Source organism: Neoarius graeffei, chromosome 8, assembly GCF_027579695.1.
Source record: "Neoarius graeffei isolate fNeoGra1 chromosome 8, fNeoGra1.pri, whole genome shotgun sequence".
Lineage (NCBI taxonomy): Eukaryota > Metazoa > Chordata > Actinopteri > Siluriformes > Ariidae > Neoarius > Neoarius graeffei.
Window position 1 is genome coordinate 4644886 of NC_083576.1, and position 18158 is coordinate 4663043.

Consider the following 18158-nt stretch of genomic DNA (forward strand, 5'->3'; position numbering starts at 1 on the left):
CTGGAACTAGAGCATCTAATTTTAAAGCGTTATGCACCCTTTCTAGAGCGCTAGATGTAATTTTAAAGCTTTAAGTGCCCTCTGTCGTGAACTAGACCTAATATTAAAGCTTTAAGCACCCTCTCAAAGGCACTAGATTTAATAGTAATGTTTAAAGCACCCTCTGTAGTGTACTAGACCTAATATTAAAGCTTTAAGCTCTCTCTAGTGCACTACACCTAATATTAAAGCTTTAAGCACCCTCTCAAGGGCACTAGATTTAATATTAAAGCTTTAAGCACCCTCTGTAGTGCACTAGATCTAATATTAAAGCTTTAAGCACCCTCTCAAGGGCACTAGATTTAATATTAAAGCTTTACGCACCCTCTGTAGTGCACTAGAGCTAATATTAAAGCTTTATGTGCCCTCTCTAGTGCACTAGATCTAATATTAAAGTATTATGCTCCTTCTCTAGGGCACTAGATCTATTATTAAAGCGTTATGCTCCTTCTCGAGGGCACTAGATCTAATATTAAAGCTTTAAGCACCCTCTCTAGTGCACTAGATCTAATATTAAAGCTTTAAGCACCCTCTCTAGTGCACTAGATCTAATATTAAAGCTTTAAGCTCTCTCTCTAGTGCACTAGATCTAATATTAAAGCTTTAAGTACCCACTCTAGTGCACTAGATCTAATATTAAAGCTTTAAGCACCCTCTCTAGTGCACTAGATCTAATATTAAAGCTTTAAGCTCTCTCTCTAGTGCACTAGATCTAATATTAAAGCTTTAAGCACCCTCTCTAGTGCACTAGATCTAATATTAAAGCTTTAAGCACCCTCTCTAGTGCACTAGATCTAATATTAAAGCTTTAAGCTCTCTCTCTAGTGCACTAGATCTAATATTAAAGCTTTAAGTACCCACTCTAGTGCACTAGATCTAATATTAAAGCTTTAAGCACCCTCTCTAGTGCACTAGATCTAATATTAAAGCTTTAAGCTCTCTCTCTAGTGCACTAGATCTAATATTAAAGCTTTAAGCACCCTCTCTAGTGCACTAGATCTAATATTAAAGCTTTAAGCACCCTCTCTAGTGCACTAGATCTAATATTAAAGCTTTAAGCTCTCTCTCTAGTGCACTAGATCTAATATTAAAGCTTTAAGCACCCTCTCTAGTGCACTAGATCTAATATTAAAGCTTTAAGCTCTTTCTCTAGTGCACTAGATCTAATATTAAAGCTTTAAGCACCCTCTCAAGGGCACTAGATTTAATATTAAAGTTTAAAGCATCCTCTCTAGTGCACCAGATCTAATATTAAAGCTTTATGTGCCCTCTCTAGTGCACTAGATCTAATTTTAAAGCGTTATGCTCCTTCTCGAGGGCACTAGATCTAATATTAAAGCTTTAAGCTCTCTCTCTAGCGCACTAGATCTAATATTACAGCTTTAAGCACCCTCTCTAGTGCACTAGATCTAATATTAAAGCTTTAAGCTCTTTCTCTAGTGCACTAGATCTAACATTAAAGCTTTAAACACCCCCTCTAGTGCACTAGATCAATATTAAAGCTTTAAGCTCCCTCTCTAGGGCAGCAGACCTAATATTAAAGCATTGTGCTCCTTCTGTAGGGCACTAGATCTAATATCAAAGCTTTATGCTCCATATATAGTGTACTAGAACTCCCTATAGGGTGCACTAGACCAATATTAAAGCTTTAAGCTCCCTATAATAGTACACTTGATAAAATATTAAAGCTTTATGCTTCCTCTATAGGGCACTAGATCAAATAGTAAAGCTTTAAGCACCCTCTCTCGGGCACTAGATCTAATATAAAAGATTTAAGCTCCCTATATAGTACACTAGATCTAAAATTAAGCTTTATGCTCCCCCTCTCTGGAACTAGAACTAATCTTAAAGGGTTATGCACCCTTTCTAGTGCACTAGATGTAATATTAAAGCTTTAAGTGCCCTCTGTCATGCATTAGACCTAAGATTAAAGCTTTTTGCTCCCTCTCGAGTGCACTAGATCTAATATTAAAGCTTTAAGCTCCCTCTCTATGGCACTAGATCTAATATTAAAGCTTAATGTTCTCTCTATGGTGCACTAAATCTAATATCAAAGCTTTATGCTCCCTCTCTAGTGCACTAGATCTAATATTAAAGCTTTAAGCTCCTTCTCGAGGGCAGCAGACCTAATATTAAAGCGTTATGCTCCTTCTGTAGGGCACTAGATCTATTATTAAAGCTTTAAGCTCCCTCTCTAGGGCACTAGATCTAATATCAAAGCTTTATGCTCCATATATAGTGTACTAGAACTCCCTATAGAGTGCACGAGACCAATATTAAAGCTTTAAGCTCCCTATATAGTACACTTGATAAGATATTAAAGCTTTATGCTTCCTCTATAGGGCACTAGATAAAATAGTAAAGCTTTAAGCACCCTCTCTGGGGCACTAGATCTAATAGCAAAGTTTTAAGCTCCCTATATAGTACACTAGATCTAACATTAAAGCTTTATGCTCTCTCTGGAACTAGAACTAATCTTAAAGTGTTATTCACCCTTTCTAGTGCACTAGATGTAATATTAAAGCTTTAAGTGCCCTCTGTCATGCATTAGACCTAAGGTTAAAGCTTTAAGCTCCCTCTTGAGTGCACTAGATCTAATATTAAAGCTTTAAGCCCCCTTTCAAGGGCATTTGATCGAATATTTAAGCTTAATGCTCCCTCTGTGGTGCACTAAATCTAATATCAAAATGTTATGCTCCCTAGTGCACTAGATCTAATATTAAAGCTTTAAGCTCCTTCTATAGTGCACTAGATCTAATAATCAAGCTTTAAACTCCCTATAGAGTGCACTCGGCCTAATATTAAAGCTTTAAGCTCCCTATATAGGACACTTGATAAAATATTAAAGCTTTATGCTTCCTCTATAGGGCATTAGATCAAATATTACAGCTTTCAGCACCCTCTCAAGGGCACTCGATCTAATATCAAAGCTTTATGCTCCATATATAGTGCACTAGATCTCATAATAAAGCTTTAAACTCCCTATAGAGTGCACTAGACCTAATATTAAATCTTTAAGCTCCCTATATAGTGCAATTGATATAATGTTCAAGCTTTATGCCCCCTATATACTGCACTAGATCTAATATTAAAGCTTAAAGCTACCTCTCTAGGGCACAAGAACCAATATCAAATGTTTATGCTCCATATATAGTGCACTAGATCTTATATTAAAGCTTTATGCTCCCTGTATAGCCCACTAGCTGTAGTGATAAAACATTAAGCTCCCTATATAATGCACTACAAATAATATAAAGACTTTAGTTCACTACATAGTGCCCAAGATACAAAAATCCTCTTTTCTCCTGTTGGCAAAGAAACAAGCAAATAAACAGGACTTTTCTGGCTAATGAGCTGCTTAGCGGTGTGTGTGTGTGTGTGTGTGTGTGTGTGTGTGTAATTACGTGACAGGAAATGTACTTACACCAGTGGGGAATTTTTAACGCTATACGGATTTGTAATGCAGTGGAAGTACAGAAGTGTGAGTGTTAGAACCCAATCGATAATTCATTTACTTTCCACAGTCAGCAGCAATTAACAGGCCTTTTCCTCCATTAGCATCTTCAGAGGCCACGCTGTTTCTTTTAGCCCTAATCTGACTGACCGTTGTGACAATCATGGATTAGTGAACATGGAAATCAATGTGGTGTGATGTAGGAGTGGCTCAGGAATCACACGGGCCATGGCTCTGACTGGAGCGCTGGGAAATCATCAGGGTTCGTTACCTGAAGTGGTAAAACATGCAGATGATACAACACCAACCTGAAACCATACACACTGATTATCATTCATTTCAGAGCTTCACATAGGACAACAATCATAAACTCCAACATGTGTCATTTTAAAATCTCTTGGTTGTAATTTTCTACTTTTAATCATGTGATTTTAATTTTTCACCTCATCTCATCTCATCTCATCTCATCTCATCTCATCATCTCTAGCCGCTTTATCCTGTTCTACAGGGTCGCAGGCAAGCTGGATCCTATCCCAGCTGACTACGGGCGAAAGGCGGGGTACACCCTGGACAAGTCGCCAGGTCATCACAGGGCTGACACATAGACACAGACAACCATTCACACTCACATTCACACCTACGGTCAATTTAGAGTCACCAGTTAACCTAACCTGCATGTCTTTGGACTGTGGGGGAAACCGGAGCACCCGGAGGAAACCCACGCGGACACGGGGAGAACATGCAAACTCCACACAGAAAGGCCCTCGCCAGCCACGGGGCTCGAACCCGGACCTTCTTGCTGTGAGGCGACAGCGCTAACCACTACACCACCGTGCCGCCCCTATGAAGATACTGTATAGTGAAATCGCTGATATTCAGTTCTGTGCAAAAGTCTTTGGCACCTGATTTTTTTTCATACAAACTTTATTGATTTCTATTTTATGACTTCGACATTGGGGCGGCACGGTGGTGTAGTGGTTAGCGCTGTCGCCTCACAGCAAGAAGGTCCTGGATTCGAGCCCCGTGGCCGGCGAGGGCCTTTCTGTGTGGAGTTTGCATGTTCTCCCCGTGTCCGCGTGGGTTTCCTCCGGGTGCTCCGGTTTCCCCCACAGTCCAAAGACATGCAGGTTAGGTTAACTGGTGACTCTAAATTGAGCGTAGGTGTGAATGTGAGTGTGAATGGTTGTCTGTGTCTATGTGTCAGCCCTGTGATGACCTGGCGACTTGTCCAGGGTGTACCCCGCCTTTCGCCCATAGTCAGCTGGGATAGGCTCCAGCTTGCCTGCGACCCTGTAGAAGGATAAAGCGGCTAGAGATAATGAGAGAGAGAGACTTCAACATTGGCGGCACGGTGGTGTAGTGGTTAGCGCTGTCGCCTCACAGCAAGAAGGTCCTGGGTTCAAGCCCCGTGGCCGGCGAGGGCCTTTCTGTGTGGAGTTTGCATGTTCTCCCCGTGTCCACGTGGGTTTCCTCCGGGTGCTCCGGTTTCCCCCACAGTCCAAAGACATGCAGGTTAGGTTAACTGGTGACTCTAAATTGAGCGTAGGTGTGAATGTGAGTGTGAATGGTTGTCTGTGTCTATGTGTCAGCCCTGTGATGACCTGGCGACTTGTCCAGGGTGAACCCCGCCTTTCGCCCGTAGTCAGCTGGGATAGGATCCAGCTTGCCTGCGACCCTGTAGAACAGGATAAAGCGGCTAGAGATAATGAGATGAGACTTCGACATTATCAAGTCAAAATATTACAAAAACATTTTAGAGTCCAAACGTCAGTTTCCCAGCACAAAATTAAATGTTACAGTAAAAAAAAAAATCTTTGTAATATGTCTGAGCAGCATATTCCATAAGAGAGCACTTTTCAGATTAAAAAGAAAGCATAATGAAGGCTGCTGGGTTTTGGTGTAAAATGAAGAAGTGAGTGTGACAGTCAAAGTGTCCAGAAGAACTGTGGCTGGTTCTGGAAGATGCTCAGGAAAACCTACAGATCATTTCCGCATAAAACTGACCTCACTGGACCTCAGACTACTGTTTTTTTTTTTTTTTTAAAGCAAAGAAAATTTCATCTCACACCAAATACTGACTTTGTTTAATTTATTATGGCTCACTGATTACTGTTTATAGTATTTTTTTAACACTGAAACATTTCATTTCATTATTTTTCAGCCATTTTTGGTCTACAGCACTTCTTTACATCTGCCTAAGACTTTTGCACGGCACTGTATAGAAGCCAGTCCTGTGTTATCTGAATAACTAAGCTAAAATTAAACAACATTAGCTCAGCTTACGGTAACTGACACCCATTTATCCTGAATAATTTGTAATTTAGCCTGATTAACTAATGTATAAAATGATTAACTAAGCTTAAATTAAACTCAAATAGCTAGTTGAAGATTTTTAACTGCCAATTATGGGTAAAGTATAATAAAATATACTGAAATAGATAGATAGATAGATAGATAGATAGATAGATAGATAGATAGATAGATAGATAGATAGAAATTATTCCACAAAATCAAGTCATACATGAGCTGATAGCTGACGAGGCGCATAGCACCAGGTTGTCTATAAGCCGTGTACAACGAGATTGATTGATTGGAATAACTGTTTTATTATAAACACATTCACTGGATTTTGAGAAACAGAGCATTTTTATTGTTATTTTTTGCAAATTCGTTAAATAAAAACTTGATACGAAATGTCCAACAAAATCATTTCCGCTTCGTTGGACTTCTTCAAACCGATGGCTGCATGAATTGACTTTAGTGTTGTTGTTTTTTTGTAGAAAGTGCCGTCTTGCTGTCGTGCCAAGGTATAGAACAGTTTCAGACATTTATTTCATTCTTCTTTGGACATTTCAGCTCTGTAATTTTCAAACTTCTTTGAGCTTTTGAACCAGTCTAAAAAAATTCAACAAATTTTCATGCTTAGAGGTGAAGAATGTAAACAAACCAGCGAAATGACAGGAGCAATTTGTGAAAAATGTGATAATAATAATTCTTGAAAAATAAAAAAAAGATTTGTTCTTACCATCAAACACTTTCATTCCACGGTGCTGTAGTGGTTAGTGCTGTCGCCTCACAGCAAGAAGGTCCGGGTTCGAGCCCCGTGGCCGGCGAGGGCCTTTCTGTGCGGAGTTTGCATGTTCTCCCCGTGTCCGCGTGGGTTTCCTCCGGGTGCTCCGGTTTCCCCCACAGTCCAAAGACATGCAGGTTAGGTTAACTGGTGACTCTAAATTGAGCGTAGGTGTGAATGTGAGTGTGAATGGTTGTCTGTGTCTATGTGTCAGCCCTGTGATGACCTGGCGACTTGTCCAGGGTGAACCCCGCCTTTCGCCCGTAGTCAGCTGGGATAGGATCCAGCTCGCCTGCGACCCTGTAGGACAGGATAAAGCGGCTACAGATAATGAGATGAGACTTTCATTCCATATTTTGTTGCTTTTGTTTTGGAGTTGAGTTTTTATTTCGTCCTCGGTCGGTTCAGCAAAACGTTCCGCCATTTTGTTTTTCTCTACTCACGGTATCTAAGCTGATAGCCTAGTAGTAGAGTAGCCAATCAGAGCACATGATTGCTCATATCCAATGAATGTGGATAGAATAATAAATAATCTGCTGGATATAATCAATATAATTCTGTTTTGGTTTTTTACACACTTTGATCCTCCATAGAATTTTTTGTGCCAGAACAGAGCACTGAAAGTGTGTATTTGGTCCATTTTAATCTAATTTTACTGCCGACTTTTACTTTTTAAGGCTGGATATTTCTGAGAGTAATCAGTAAACAGCAGGCCACCCACAGCCGACAACTTTCCCTCAAAGAAAGCGATATTTTCAGTCTGACTTCCGCAGCTAGGATTTAGTGAACTCCATTTAGCCTTAGTCATGGAGTGTGAATTTATCCTCTAAAAGGCTGAAGGGGAACAATGAAGGCATATGAAGATATCTGTAGTGCAGGATATAGCCTATAGCCTATAACATAACGTGGGGTAATATCCTGGAGCAGACACTGCTAGTACACTGTGTGTTCATCTCTCCCTCTGTACTTTTGTGTCTGTGTGCTCGACACACTCCTGCTCTCGTGTTCCCACGCACTATCCTGACAGTTGCCCAAGGCACTAAGAGAAAGCTGGAGAAAAAAATAGAGGAGCAGTAGTAGAAGAAGAGGAAGATCAGAAGAAGAGGAACAAACTCTGCTGCTATTTACAGATACGGCCTCCCCCACGTGCGGACCCCCCTGAACTGAGCATCCCCTGATCAGAATCCAAATGCAGCTCCAGCAGCTGCTTCGTCTCCTGAGAACAAGCAAATGAAGAGTTCATGTCCAGCTTTCCAGTGGCATGGATATTTACTGCCCCCTGCTGGTTCTTCAAAAAAAAACAGCTTAAAGCATGATTAGCGTAAGCTAGGAACGTCACTGAGGCCTCCATCTTGAACAGGACAACTTGCAAACTTCATTGAGTGAAATTCCTGCCTCTGGATCCACTGCCACCCTGACCAGGATTTGACTCTTATTGAAGATGAAGGAATGAGAGAACTCATTGTAGTTTTCCACATATATTTTAAGTTATTTTTATGCATTTCTTTTTAGTAATCTATCTATTTCTGTCAACACCGAACGCCAGGTCGCCCATGTCTTTGCATGTGCCATCCATTGCTCTTTATCCCTCGTTAACGTTCTGAGTTCTCCTGTAGCCTACTGTCCATTTCAGTATCTTCCAGCAAATCATACATGTTGTTTCTTTTTCTTCTTCCCCTGTTGGTGCATCCGTCTGATGGTTCCCACAGAACAAGATCACGTACTATCTCATCTCATCTCATTATCTGTAGCGGCTTTATCCTGTCCTACAGGGTCGCAGGCGAGCTGGAGCCTATCCCAGCTGACTACGGGCGAAAGGCGGGGTTCACCCTGGACAAGTCGCCAGGTCATCACAGGGCTGACACATAGACACAGACAACCATTCACACTCACATTCACACCTACGCTCAATTTAGAGTCACCAGTTAACCTAACCTGCATGTCTTTGGACTGTGGGGGAAACCGGAGCACCTGGAGGAAACCCACACGGACACGGGGAGAACATGCAAACTCCACACAGAAAGGCCCTCGCCGGCCACGGGGCTCGAACCCGGACCTTCTTGCTGTGAGGCGACAGCGCTAACCACTACACCACCGTGCCGCCCCATCACGTACTATCTCTTCCTTTATTAAATAATTGAACGTTAGATTTTTCTAGAATTGGATTCTCGATTTGAACCATTTCTCTATATGTCACAGATTCCCTCACCTGGTGCTAGAGAACCGTCTTTTGTGCACGTTCGTGTTTTCTTGCTTTACCACACCCACTTTAGTGCAGGAAGTGTAAGGATCGCTGTTGAGTCAAACTGCTGTTAATTTAACCAAGTGATCATCTTTTTTACTCCTAGTTTTGCTGTTTCCTTCCTAATACCATGCCACACCACCAGCCATGTTGCAGTATGTTTTGCCACACAGTCCGACTGAGGGGGCGTGTCCAAGCAGGAAAGTGACGCCGGTACATTCCCTCTATTACCTGACTCGTTGGAGCAGGTGTGGTAGAGCAGAGGAAAACACTAACAATGGGCAGGATAAGCAATATAATCATATACTGCCAACAGTATGCAGGATAGCGAAAAGCCGATTGTGTTCTTCCAACTTTGTGGTCCCAGTTTATGGAAGGCCACTAACTTCATGTACCTACAAACTTTTTGCCATAAAGTGTATCTAATATACGTTACATGACAGGCATTTAGCAGATGCCCTTACGCAGAGTAGCACTTGGGGAGTACTTGAGGGTTTGGTGCCTTGCTCAAGGGCACTTCAACCGTGGATTTTCCTGCACCTTTGGGCCTCCAAACTTTAGGCCATGGCTGCCCAGAAACAACCCAGGACCAGGTCTGGGAACTTGTGCTTTTGTCTCATCTCATCTCATTATCTCTAGCCGCTTTATCCTGTTCTACAGGGTCGCAGGCAAGCTGGAGCCTATCCCAGCTGACTACGGGCGAAAGGCGGGGTACACCCTGGACAAATCGGCAGGTCATCACAGGGCTGACACATAGACACAGACAACCATTCACACTCACATTCACACCTACGCTCAATTTAGAGTCACCAGTTAACCTAACCTGCATGTCTTTGGACTGTGGGGGAAACCGGAGCACCCGGAGGAAACCCACGCGGACACGGGGAGAACATGCAAACTCCACACAGAAAGGCCCTCGCCGGCCACGGGGCTCAAACCCAGACCTTCTTGCTGTGAGGCGACAGCGCTAACCACTACACCACCATGCTACCCTTGTGCTTTTGTGAATGAATATTTTATTTAACATTTCAAACCCTCATAATGATCCACGGTATAATTGTCGTAAATACAGTGCACTTTGATTATAAACAATAGGTGTCTAACAGCACTTCTTTTTAACCTTATAATATTGTGTAAATGTCTCATCTCATTATCTCTAGCCGCTTTATCCTGTTCTACAGGGTCGCAGGCAAGCTGGATCCTATCCCAGCTGACTACGGGCGAAAGGCGGGGTACACCTTGGACAAGTCGCCAGGTCATCACAGGGCTGACACATAGACACAGACAACCATTCACACTCACATTCACACCTACGCTCAATTTAGAGTCACCAGTTAACCTAACCTGCATGTCTTTGGACTGTGGGGGAAACTGGAGCACCCGGAGGAAACCCACGCGGACACGGGGAGAACATGCAAACTCCGCACAGAAAGGCCCTCGCCGGCCACGGGACTCGAACCCGGACCTTCTTGCTGTGAGGCGACACCATGCCGCCCTTGTGTAAATGTATTTCCAATTATAACTTGAACTTTCCTATCTATGAGGCCTCAAACATCCATCATAACTTTTTGTTTGTTTGTTTAATTCTCTTGTCCAACTGTCATGATATCACATTCCCAGATTCTGTATATTTTATTTGTTGTTGTAATGTTTATTTGTGTTGTTTTATACTTATTTTGTCGAACAATTTCATATAATATGCTTATATTTACTACTACTGTGATTGTATAACCATTACCTGTTGCATGATTTTTTTTTAAATAATGAAAAATAAAGAAAGAAATAACGTTTGCTTTGACGACACTGTATCAGCGGTCTTTACGGCAGTTGGTTCGTTTTACGACAGCTACTCATTTCCGGCACCTATGGCCGCGTGGGTTCACTAGCAGCAGCCACTGTGTGGAAACTCAAAACTGCGCCGCAAATCCAAAAGAAGTTTATTTTTTAGGTTTGCATTGTATAATTTTCCGCGTTCTTGGATTTATCTTTTTTAAATGTTGATATTCTTTTGATAGATTGTGTTAAAGTTTTAAGAATGTGTAAAGTAGGAGTGAAATTATTGTGAAATGCTAGCAGGCTAACTAACCAACATGAGAGCATGAGGTTGTCTAGTGATGTTGTCTTTATATATATAGTTTGATTATTATCTGATCATGGTTGGCTTTACTTACTTTAAGTGTTGTTACTGGTGATGGACATGTTACTATCTCTGAAGGATCTGCTCAGGTGTGTTACACCAAACAGGACAACATCTGGGCACCAAATACCTTCATTTCCTCTCTTCTCATGTTTCTGTTGGTCAGATCTGTTGTTTGAAGATGTCTTTCCGTGGAGGAGGAGGAAGAGGAGGCCGAGGAGGATTCAGTAGAGGAAGAGGAGGATTTGGAGGTAGAGGAGGATTTGGAGGAAGAGGAGGCGGCAGAGGAGGATTTAACAGACAGCAGGATTTTGGTCCTCCGGAATATGTTGTTGGTATGGAGGCTGAGGTTTCATTTCACTTCACAAGTTTCCCATCCATGTTGTTCAACATGTATCTCAATGAACACAAACAATTTCCAAAATATTGACAAGACAAAGTTTAATATAACATCTGTTTTTATAACATGAAAGTAAGGTTAATAATATAAACTTAGATTACACATTTTTCAGTTTTACTCAAATTAGGGTGGTGCAAAAATGAGTACACCCCACAACAAAAACTACTACATCGAGGACTTTGTATGGCCTCAATGATTTTTAATGACGGCACCAAGTCTTCTAGGCATGGGATGAACAAGTTGGTGACATTTTGCAACATCAATCTTTTTCCATTCTTCAACAACGACCTCTTTTAGTGACTGGATGCTGGATGGAGAGTGACGCTCAACTTGTCTCTTCAGAATTCCCCAAAGAAAACAATTTCTTTACACCACAAAGGTGAAGGCTACAAGAATATCAGCAAAGCTTTACTTATCAGTCAGAATACTGTAGCAAAAGTGGTACAAAAATTTAAGATAGATGGAACTGCAGCCATCTCACAGAGACGTCCACGGAAGTTAACACCTCGACAGGAGTGTCTTCTGATGAGAAGGGTTGAAGAAAATCAGCATGCAAGTTCACTGCAGTTATCTAAAGAAGTAGAAAGCCAAACTGGGGTGACTATTTCCCGTGACACAATACGGCGTACACTGAAGAGGAATGGCATGCATGGATGCCATCCACGAAAGAAGCCTCTCCTAAAGCCCAGGCACAATAAAGCCCGCCTAGAGTTTGCCAGGGCCCATGCTGACAACGATGAAGACTACTGGGACTCTATACTCTGGAGGGATGAGACCAAGATAAATGTTTTTGGAACTGATGGCTTCAAAACTGTATGGCGTCGCAAAGGTGAGGAATACAAAGAAAACTGCCTGGTGCCTACAGTGAAACATGGTGGTGGCAGTGTCCTTATGTGGGGCTGCATGAGTGCTGCTGGTGTCGGGGAACTGCATTTCATTGATGGCATCATGAATTTACAGACGTATTGCTCTATACTGAAAGAGAAGATGCTACCATCACTCCGTGCCCTTGGTCGTCGTGCACTTTTCCAACATGACTAAACACACATCTAAGGCCACTGTTGGATTTCTGAAGAAGAACAGGGTGAAAGTGATTCAGTGGCCAAGTATGTCTCCTGATCTGAACCCAATCGAACACCTATGGGGAATTCTGAAGAGACCAGTTGAGCATCACTCTCCATCCAACATCCAGTCACTAAAAGAGGTCGTTGTTGAAGAATGGAAAAAGATTGATGTTGCAAAATGTCGCCAACTTGTTCATTCCATGCCTAGAAGACTTGGTGCTGTCATTAAAAATCATGGAGGCCATACAAAGTACTAGATGTAGTAGTTTTTGTTGTGGGGTGTACTCATTTTTGCACCACCCTGATTTGAGTAAAACTGAGAAAAAATGTGTAATCTAAGTTTATATTATTAACCTTACTTTCATGTTATAAGTTAAACGGATGTGTTATTAAATTTTGTCTTGTCAATATTTTGGAAATTGTTAGTGTTCATTGAGATATTGTTTAAAATGTTACTTTTCAAAGGGGGTGCACTCATTTATGCTCAGCACTGTATATACACGTGTGTGTGTGTTTAGCACTGGGAGAGTTCATGCACCCGTGTGAGGATGACATCGTGTGTAAGTGTGTGACGGAGGAAAACAAAGTGCCCTACTTCAACGCGCCTGTGTACCTGGAGAACAAAGAACAGATCGGCAAAGTGGACGAGATCTTCGGCCAGCTCAGAGATTTTGTATCCTTTTGTATTTTTCAGTTTCTCGTTCGAGTTCATCTGCACCTGAGCTGCTTAAAATCCTGAAAAAGGTTCCTGTAGTATTGTGATGTTTATCACGGTGTAGTCCTTAATTATCGCTGCAGTATTTTTCAGTCAAACTGTCAGAAAACATGAAGGCATCATCGTTCAAGAAATTACAGAAGGTGAGTGTTGAGGGTTTCTGGAATGTGTCGAGTGGATTCATTACACTGGGTCTCGAAGTGTTTCTGAAGATGGCAAAGCCACTTCTAGACTGCTGAACCAAAAATCATCTTTCTACAATCCGTTTCAGTTGGAAATCTAGAGGAAGAGACAACAGAACAATTTCTAGCACACTACAGTGTGAAATCTACAGTCGTTTTCATCTCCCTGTTTATTTTTACATTTTCATATGGAATGAAATACCAGAGGCGGCACGGTGGTGTAGTGGTTAGCGCTGTCGCCTCACAGCAAAAAGGTTCTGGGTTCGAGCCCCGGGGCCGGCGAGGGCCTTTCTGTGTGGAGTTTGCATGTTCTCCCCGTGTCCGCGTGTGTTTCCTCCGGGTGCTCCGGTTTCCCCCACAGTCCAAAGACATGCAGGTTAGGTTAACTGGTGACTCTAAATTGACCGTAGGTGTGAATGTGAGTGTGAATGGTTGTCTGTGTCTATGTGTCAGCCCTGTGATGACCTGGCGACTTGTCCAGGGTGTACCCCGCCTTTCGCCCGTAGTCAGCTGGGATAGGCTCCAGCTTGCCTGCGACCCTGTAGAAGGATAAAGTGACTACAGATAATGAGATGAGATGAGATGAAATACCAGAAATAACGAAATACAAGTGTTCACCAGGAATTTGAGTTCACAATTGCCTCTTTTCCACCAAATCAGTTCCAGGGCTGGTTCGGGGCCGGTGCTGGTGCTGGTTCACAACTGGTTCACAACTCGTTCAACTTGCGAGCCAGCTGAGAACCAGTTTGCTTTTCCATAGCTCGCGGTGCTAAGGGAAGCCACGTCATTACGTCGCTGTATACGTCATTACGTCGCTACATTTGCATAAACCTTGGCGCAAATATCGAAGCAAAAACAACACGGAAGAAGCAGCAACAATAATGATAATGGATGACTTCGCGTTTGTACAGCTGCGGCTTCTCGTCGCTTAAAAATGGCGATCTTTCGCGGTCTTGTTATTGTTGTTGGTCTTAACAACTCCACGCCCACCGCTAACGTAAGCGGTTCTTTCCTCTGGCCCAGCAGAGAGTTGGTGCTAGCCTGGAACCGTTTTTTCTGGCCCTAGAGCCAGTTCTTTGTCAGTGGAAACAGAAAACCCGGTTCCAAACTAAGCACTGGCCCTGAACCAGCCCTGGAACTGCTTTGGTGGAAAAGGGGCATGTGACGTCATAATTTTCTACCAAAAAGTCCATTTTAACATGATCATGAATTGAGTTTAACTTTTTTTTTTGTTTCAGATTAGAATTCTTTTGAGGGTTTTGTTTTTTGCTTTACTTTGAATACACAAACGACTTGAGCCCTTTACGCAGAATAATAACCTAAAATTTTGGATTTTTGTTTGAATTGACCACATGTTTCCCTGAATATTAAACAATTAAAACTTTCAAAAGTTAACACACCTGAATCATCACCTCAATTTAGACCTTTATTAATCACTAATATATGCATGCGCCTGGCTGTGTGTGGTATCACCACTGGAGTATGGAAGAGGAGGCAATTATGAAGGCTGCTCAAGACATTTTAGGGACTGAATAAGGATTCTGTACAGTTACCTCAAGAATTATTGGCACCCTTTTTAAAATGGATGAAAACTAAAGTCTTGAGGGGGAAAAAACAGTAATGTTCAGGGTTGTGCAAATCTGCATATAATTGTCTCTCATAATTAACTTTAAAAAAAAAAAAGTTAAACCTTTTCCTGTCCACTTTTACCTGGGGTGCCAATAATTTTGTTTGCAGATTAGGTATATAAAACAAAGCCACTTTTTGTACTGATACTTTAGTCCATTACAAGTCTGCACGTTCTGTAGCTGATGTTTGTGTATTTCGCTTTACTTTTACGTGATGTTTGAGTTCAGCTTCATGTTCATGCTTTTATCAGTTCTACATTGATCCGGCGAAGCTGTTGCCCCTCCAGAGGTTCCTCCCGAGACCGCCGGGTGAGAAAGGACCCCCTCGAGGAGGCAGAGGAGGGGGCAGAGGGGGAGGACGAGGAGGTATGAACACACACACACAGGGTCCTGGGAATTTAGAAATATTGAGAACTGACATTGTGCAGGAGTGTGTGAAAGGATGATGACTGTGTGTGTGTATAGGTGGGTTCCGAGGTGGCCGAGGTGGTGGTGGTCGCGGTGGTGGATTCGGAGGAGGTAGAGGAGGAGGAGGGTTCGGAGGAGGTAGAGGAGGAGGGTTCAGAGGAGGAAGAGGAGGAAGTCGTGGATTCAGAGGTGAGTTATGTTCAGTGGATAAGGCTGGGCGAAGTGACCATTTAATATTGAGATCTTGATAAATTATGTAATGATATGCATTTCTGATAAATTACAGAGACATTGTGATTGACGTGTTAATTTTTATAGTATAAAATAATAATAATAAAACAACCAGGAAGTCGTGCCTGTGTTGTTTGTACTTAATCTCAAAAATTATAAAAATGTAACTTTGTTTGCAGTGTTAAACATTTATTTCTTTTATTTTTTTTAAAGTCATAAAATAACGTATCATCAAACAGTTGTCGTTTTTTTCTTTTTTAAATGCCACCCTGCTGTTTTCACGTCAGTTTGTGAACAAGAGAAATATCATGAGACATGTCGTACTGTGTATCGTGAAATGTCTTTGAGGATCGTGATATTTTTTTATCACGTTGCCCAGCCGTAATGCACCAGAAATAGATTGTGATTGGATGTTATAGTAAAGTTGGACACATGAAGATAAATTGCTTAGTTTTTTAAAGTAGAATTGTTTACTCCAGTTCAACATATTATTCTGCATATTATATGCGTTTCACATGTGAGATAAATGTTTCACATCATGTGTAAATGTTTGTTGAACATCGACATTATTAAATATTTTATTAAGGCTGAACTCTGTTCCGTACGTAAATATTAACTCTTCTGGTGCGAGGATCATGTGGTGCTCATACTGTAACCATAGCAACAATCTTATTAGTCCGAGCTAGTATCAGCTTCGCTGAGCTTGGTCTCTAGTTTAGACGTATTATAATCAGATTGTGATTGTCGCCGTACATTACTGTGACCAAAAAGCTCTTTTAAATATTTGACCAATAGATAATGAAATTTGTATCTTTACTTACATAAGAGAGGTGGGTTTTTATCCAGCACTTATTTTTAATTTTTCTTTTATTTTATTTAGGGATTATTTACTAACACATTTCATGGAAAATATTCATGACTGACTGTTTTAACTTGCTTAGTATGAAACAGTTTTATTCATCCACTCACTTGGACAGTTGACAGTTTCTGTCACATAAGGGCCATAGACTGATGCGAGTGCAGGAAGAGTTTTAATGAAAACATGCAAGCAAACAGATCCAAAACGTAGACAAAGGCAGAGCTGGAAAAAAACAGGCAGTGGTGGAGTGAGGCACAGACAGGATATCCGAGGGAATACAATACTCACAGTCCAAAAACACAAACAGGGTCAAAACCAAGAAAGTGACGCATGAGCAGCGCCATTTAGGACTAATTCCCTATGCACCTGTTTCTGATTAGAGCACAATCACAGCGCAGACATTTATATAAGGGCTCTGAGTAACACACGGACTTTGCGAAAGCCTTGTATTCTGTGTCACTTTTCTGGTTTTGACCCTGTTTCTGGTTTTGGATCAAAACTAGAAAAGTGACACAGAAGAGAAGGCTTTCACAAAGTCTGTGTGTTACTCAGAGTCCTTATATAAATGTCTGCGCTGTGATTGCACTCTAATCAGGAACAGGTGCATAGGGAATTAGTCCTAATGGCGCTGCTCATGTGGACGTGACGGATGTAACCAGGCACCTGTTTGACACAGGTGTGATATTGGACGGTAACTCTACAGTAGTGATGTAAAGTGAAGGCGCTGGTTCACTGCTGTCCACCAGGCACCCAGCAGAGTCACACCATAATAAATGTCATGGTGTGTTGTTTCTGGCTCATGGCATGTAATGTCAAAGAAAGGAATAAATGTGTTTCGTAACTGCGGTGCGTATCTCGTGATTGGTCTCACTGTCACAAGACAATGCAGTGATTTTATTGATGTGAAATACACATGACGACACAATTCGATGGTTCACTCATGGTGCTGTAATATTATGATTCCATTTAGGTTGATTTTGTGCCCTTGGAAATATTTTGCTCATCAACTCGTCAGGAGCTCCGCTTTTAGACAGTGACGAAATATATGTTTTTTTTTTTTTTCTTTCTCTAGGTGGAAGATGATGATGGAGAACAGTGCACTGACTTGACGCAGAGACACTTGGTTTCCTCATTGTTCCACCGACTGCCTCTTCAATCCAGTGCAACCAAGATTTTTATTATTTTTTTTAATCATTTCTGTTTTAATGTGTATATTTTCAGGGGTGCAATTGATGCTAAATGTCCATAACCGTGGTTGAATACTTTGACCTCGATATGTTTCGCTTGTGCTGGTTGAATCAGGATTCAGTGACCATAAATCAGCACAATTTTTATATGTAACTTGAAAACGTTCATAATTTTGTTACCACAGAAATATGAATGGATCGGAATTGTACAATAGCAGTGCTAGCTTGCTGGTGCTAAATTAAACCGATTATGTTTGTACATGTTTTGTCGTCTTTTCTCTCTTCATAACTTTTAGTATTTTGTGGCTTTGAGTAATCCGTGTGGTATAAAGAAGACGTGGAATTCCAGTATAATTGTAGATTTTCACAGATTTTCTGAGCAAGCTAGCAAACTGAATTTCTCACAGGATTTTGTTCATACTTTTTAGTGATAATGTTAAGAAGCTAGCTTATGTTAGCTAAAGGGACAGGATATATAGAGAGGATTGTTTATATTCAATTCACACAAGCAGGCAGGATTTCCGAAATTATATTAATATTAA

General features: G+C 41.4%; 1 protein-coding gene across 1 annotated transcript; it reads left to right on the forward strand.

Annotated features, from left to right (window-relative positions):
• Window positions 1-10662: 10662 nt before the first annotated feature.
• gar1 (GAR1 homolog, ribonucleoprotein) lies at window positions 10663-17875 on the forward strand. The gene is made up of 7 exons (XM_060926792.1): window positions 10663-10753; window positions 11109-11277; window positions 12925-13079; window positions 13205-13264; window positions 15183-15297; window positions 15397-15528; window positions 17502-17875. Exons 2-7 carry the CDS (start codon window positions 11124-11126, stop codon window positions 17510-17512), a joined length of 627 nt encoding a protein of 208 aa, XP_060782775.1. The 5' UTR covers window positions 10663-10753; window positions 11109-11123; the 3' UTR covers window positions 17513-17875.
• The last annotated feature ends 283 nt before the right edge of the window (window positions 17876-18158 follow it).

Coding starts and splice junctions, on each gene's coding strand:
- gar1 (XM_060926792.1), top strand. CDS start 11,124: ATGTCTTTCCGTGGAGGAGGAGGAAGAGGAGGCCGAGGAGGATTCAGT. Junction 13,265..15,182: donor CGTTCAAGAAATTACAGAAG/GTGAGTGTTGAG, acceptor TGCTTTTATCAG/TTCTACATTGATCCGGCGAA. Junction 15,298..15,396: donor CAGAGGGGGAGGACGAGGAG/GTATGAACACAC, acceptor GTGTGTGTATAG/GTGGGTTCCGAGGTGGCCGA.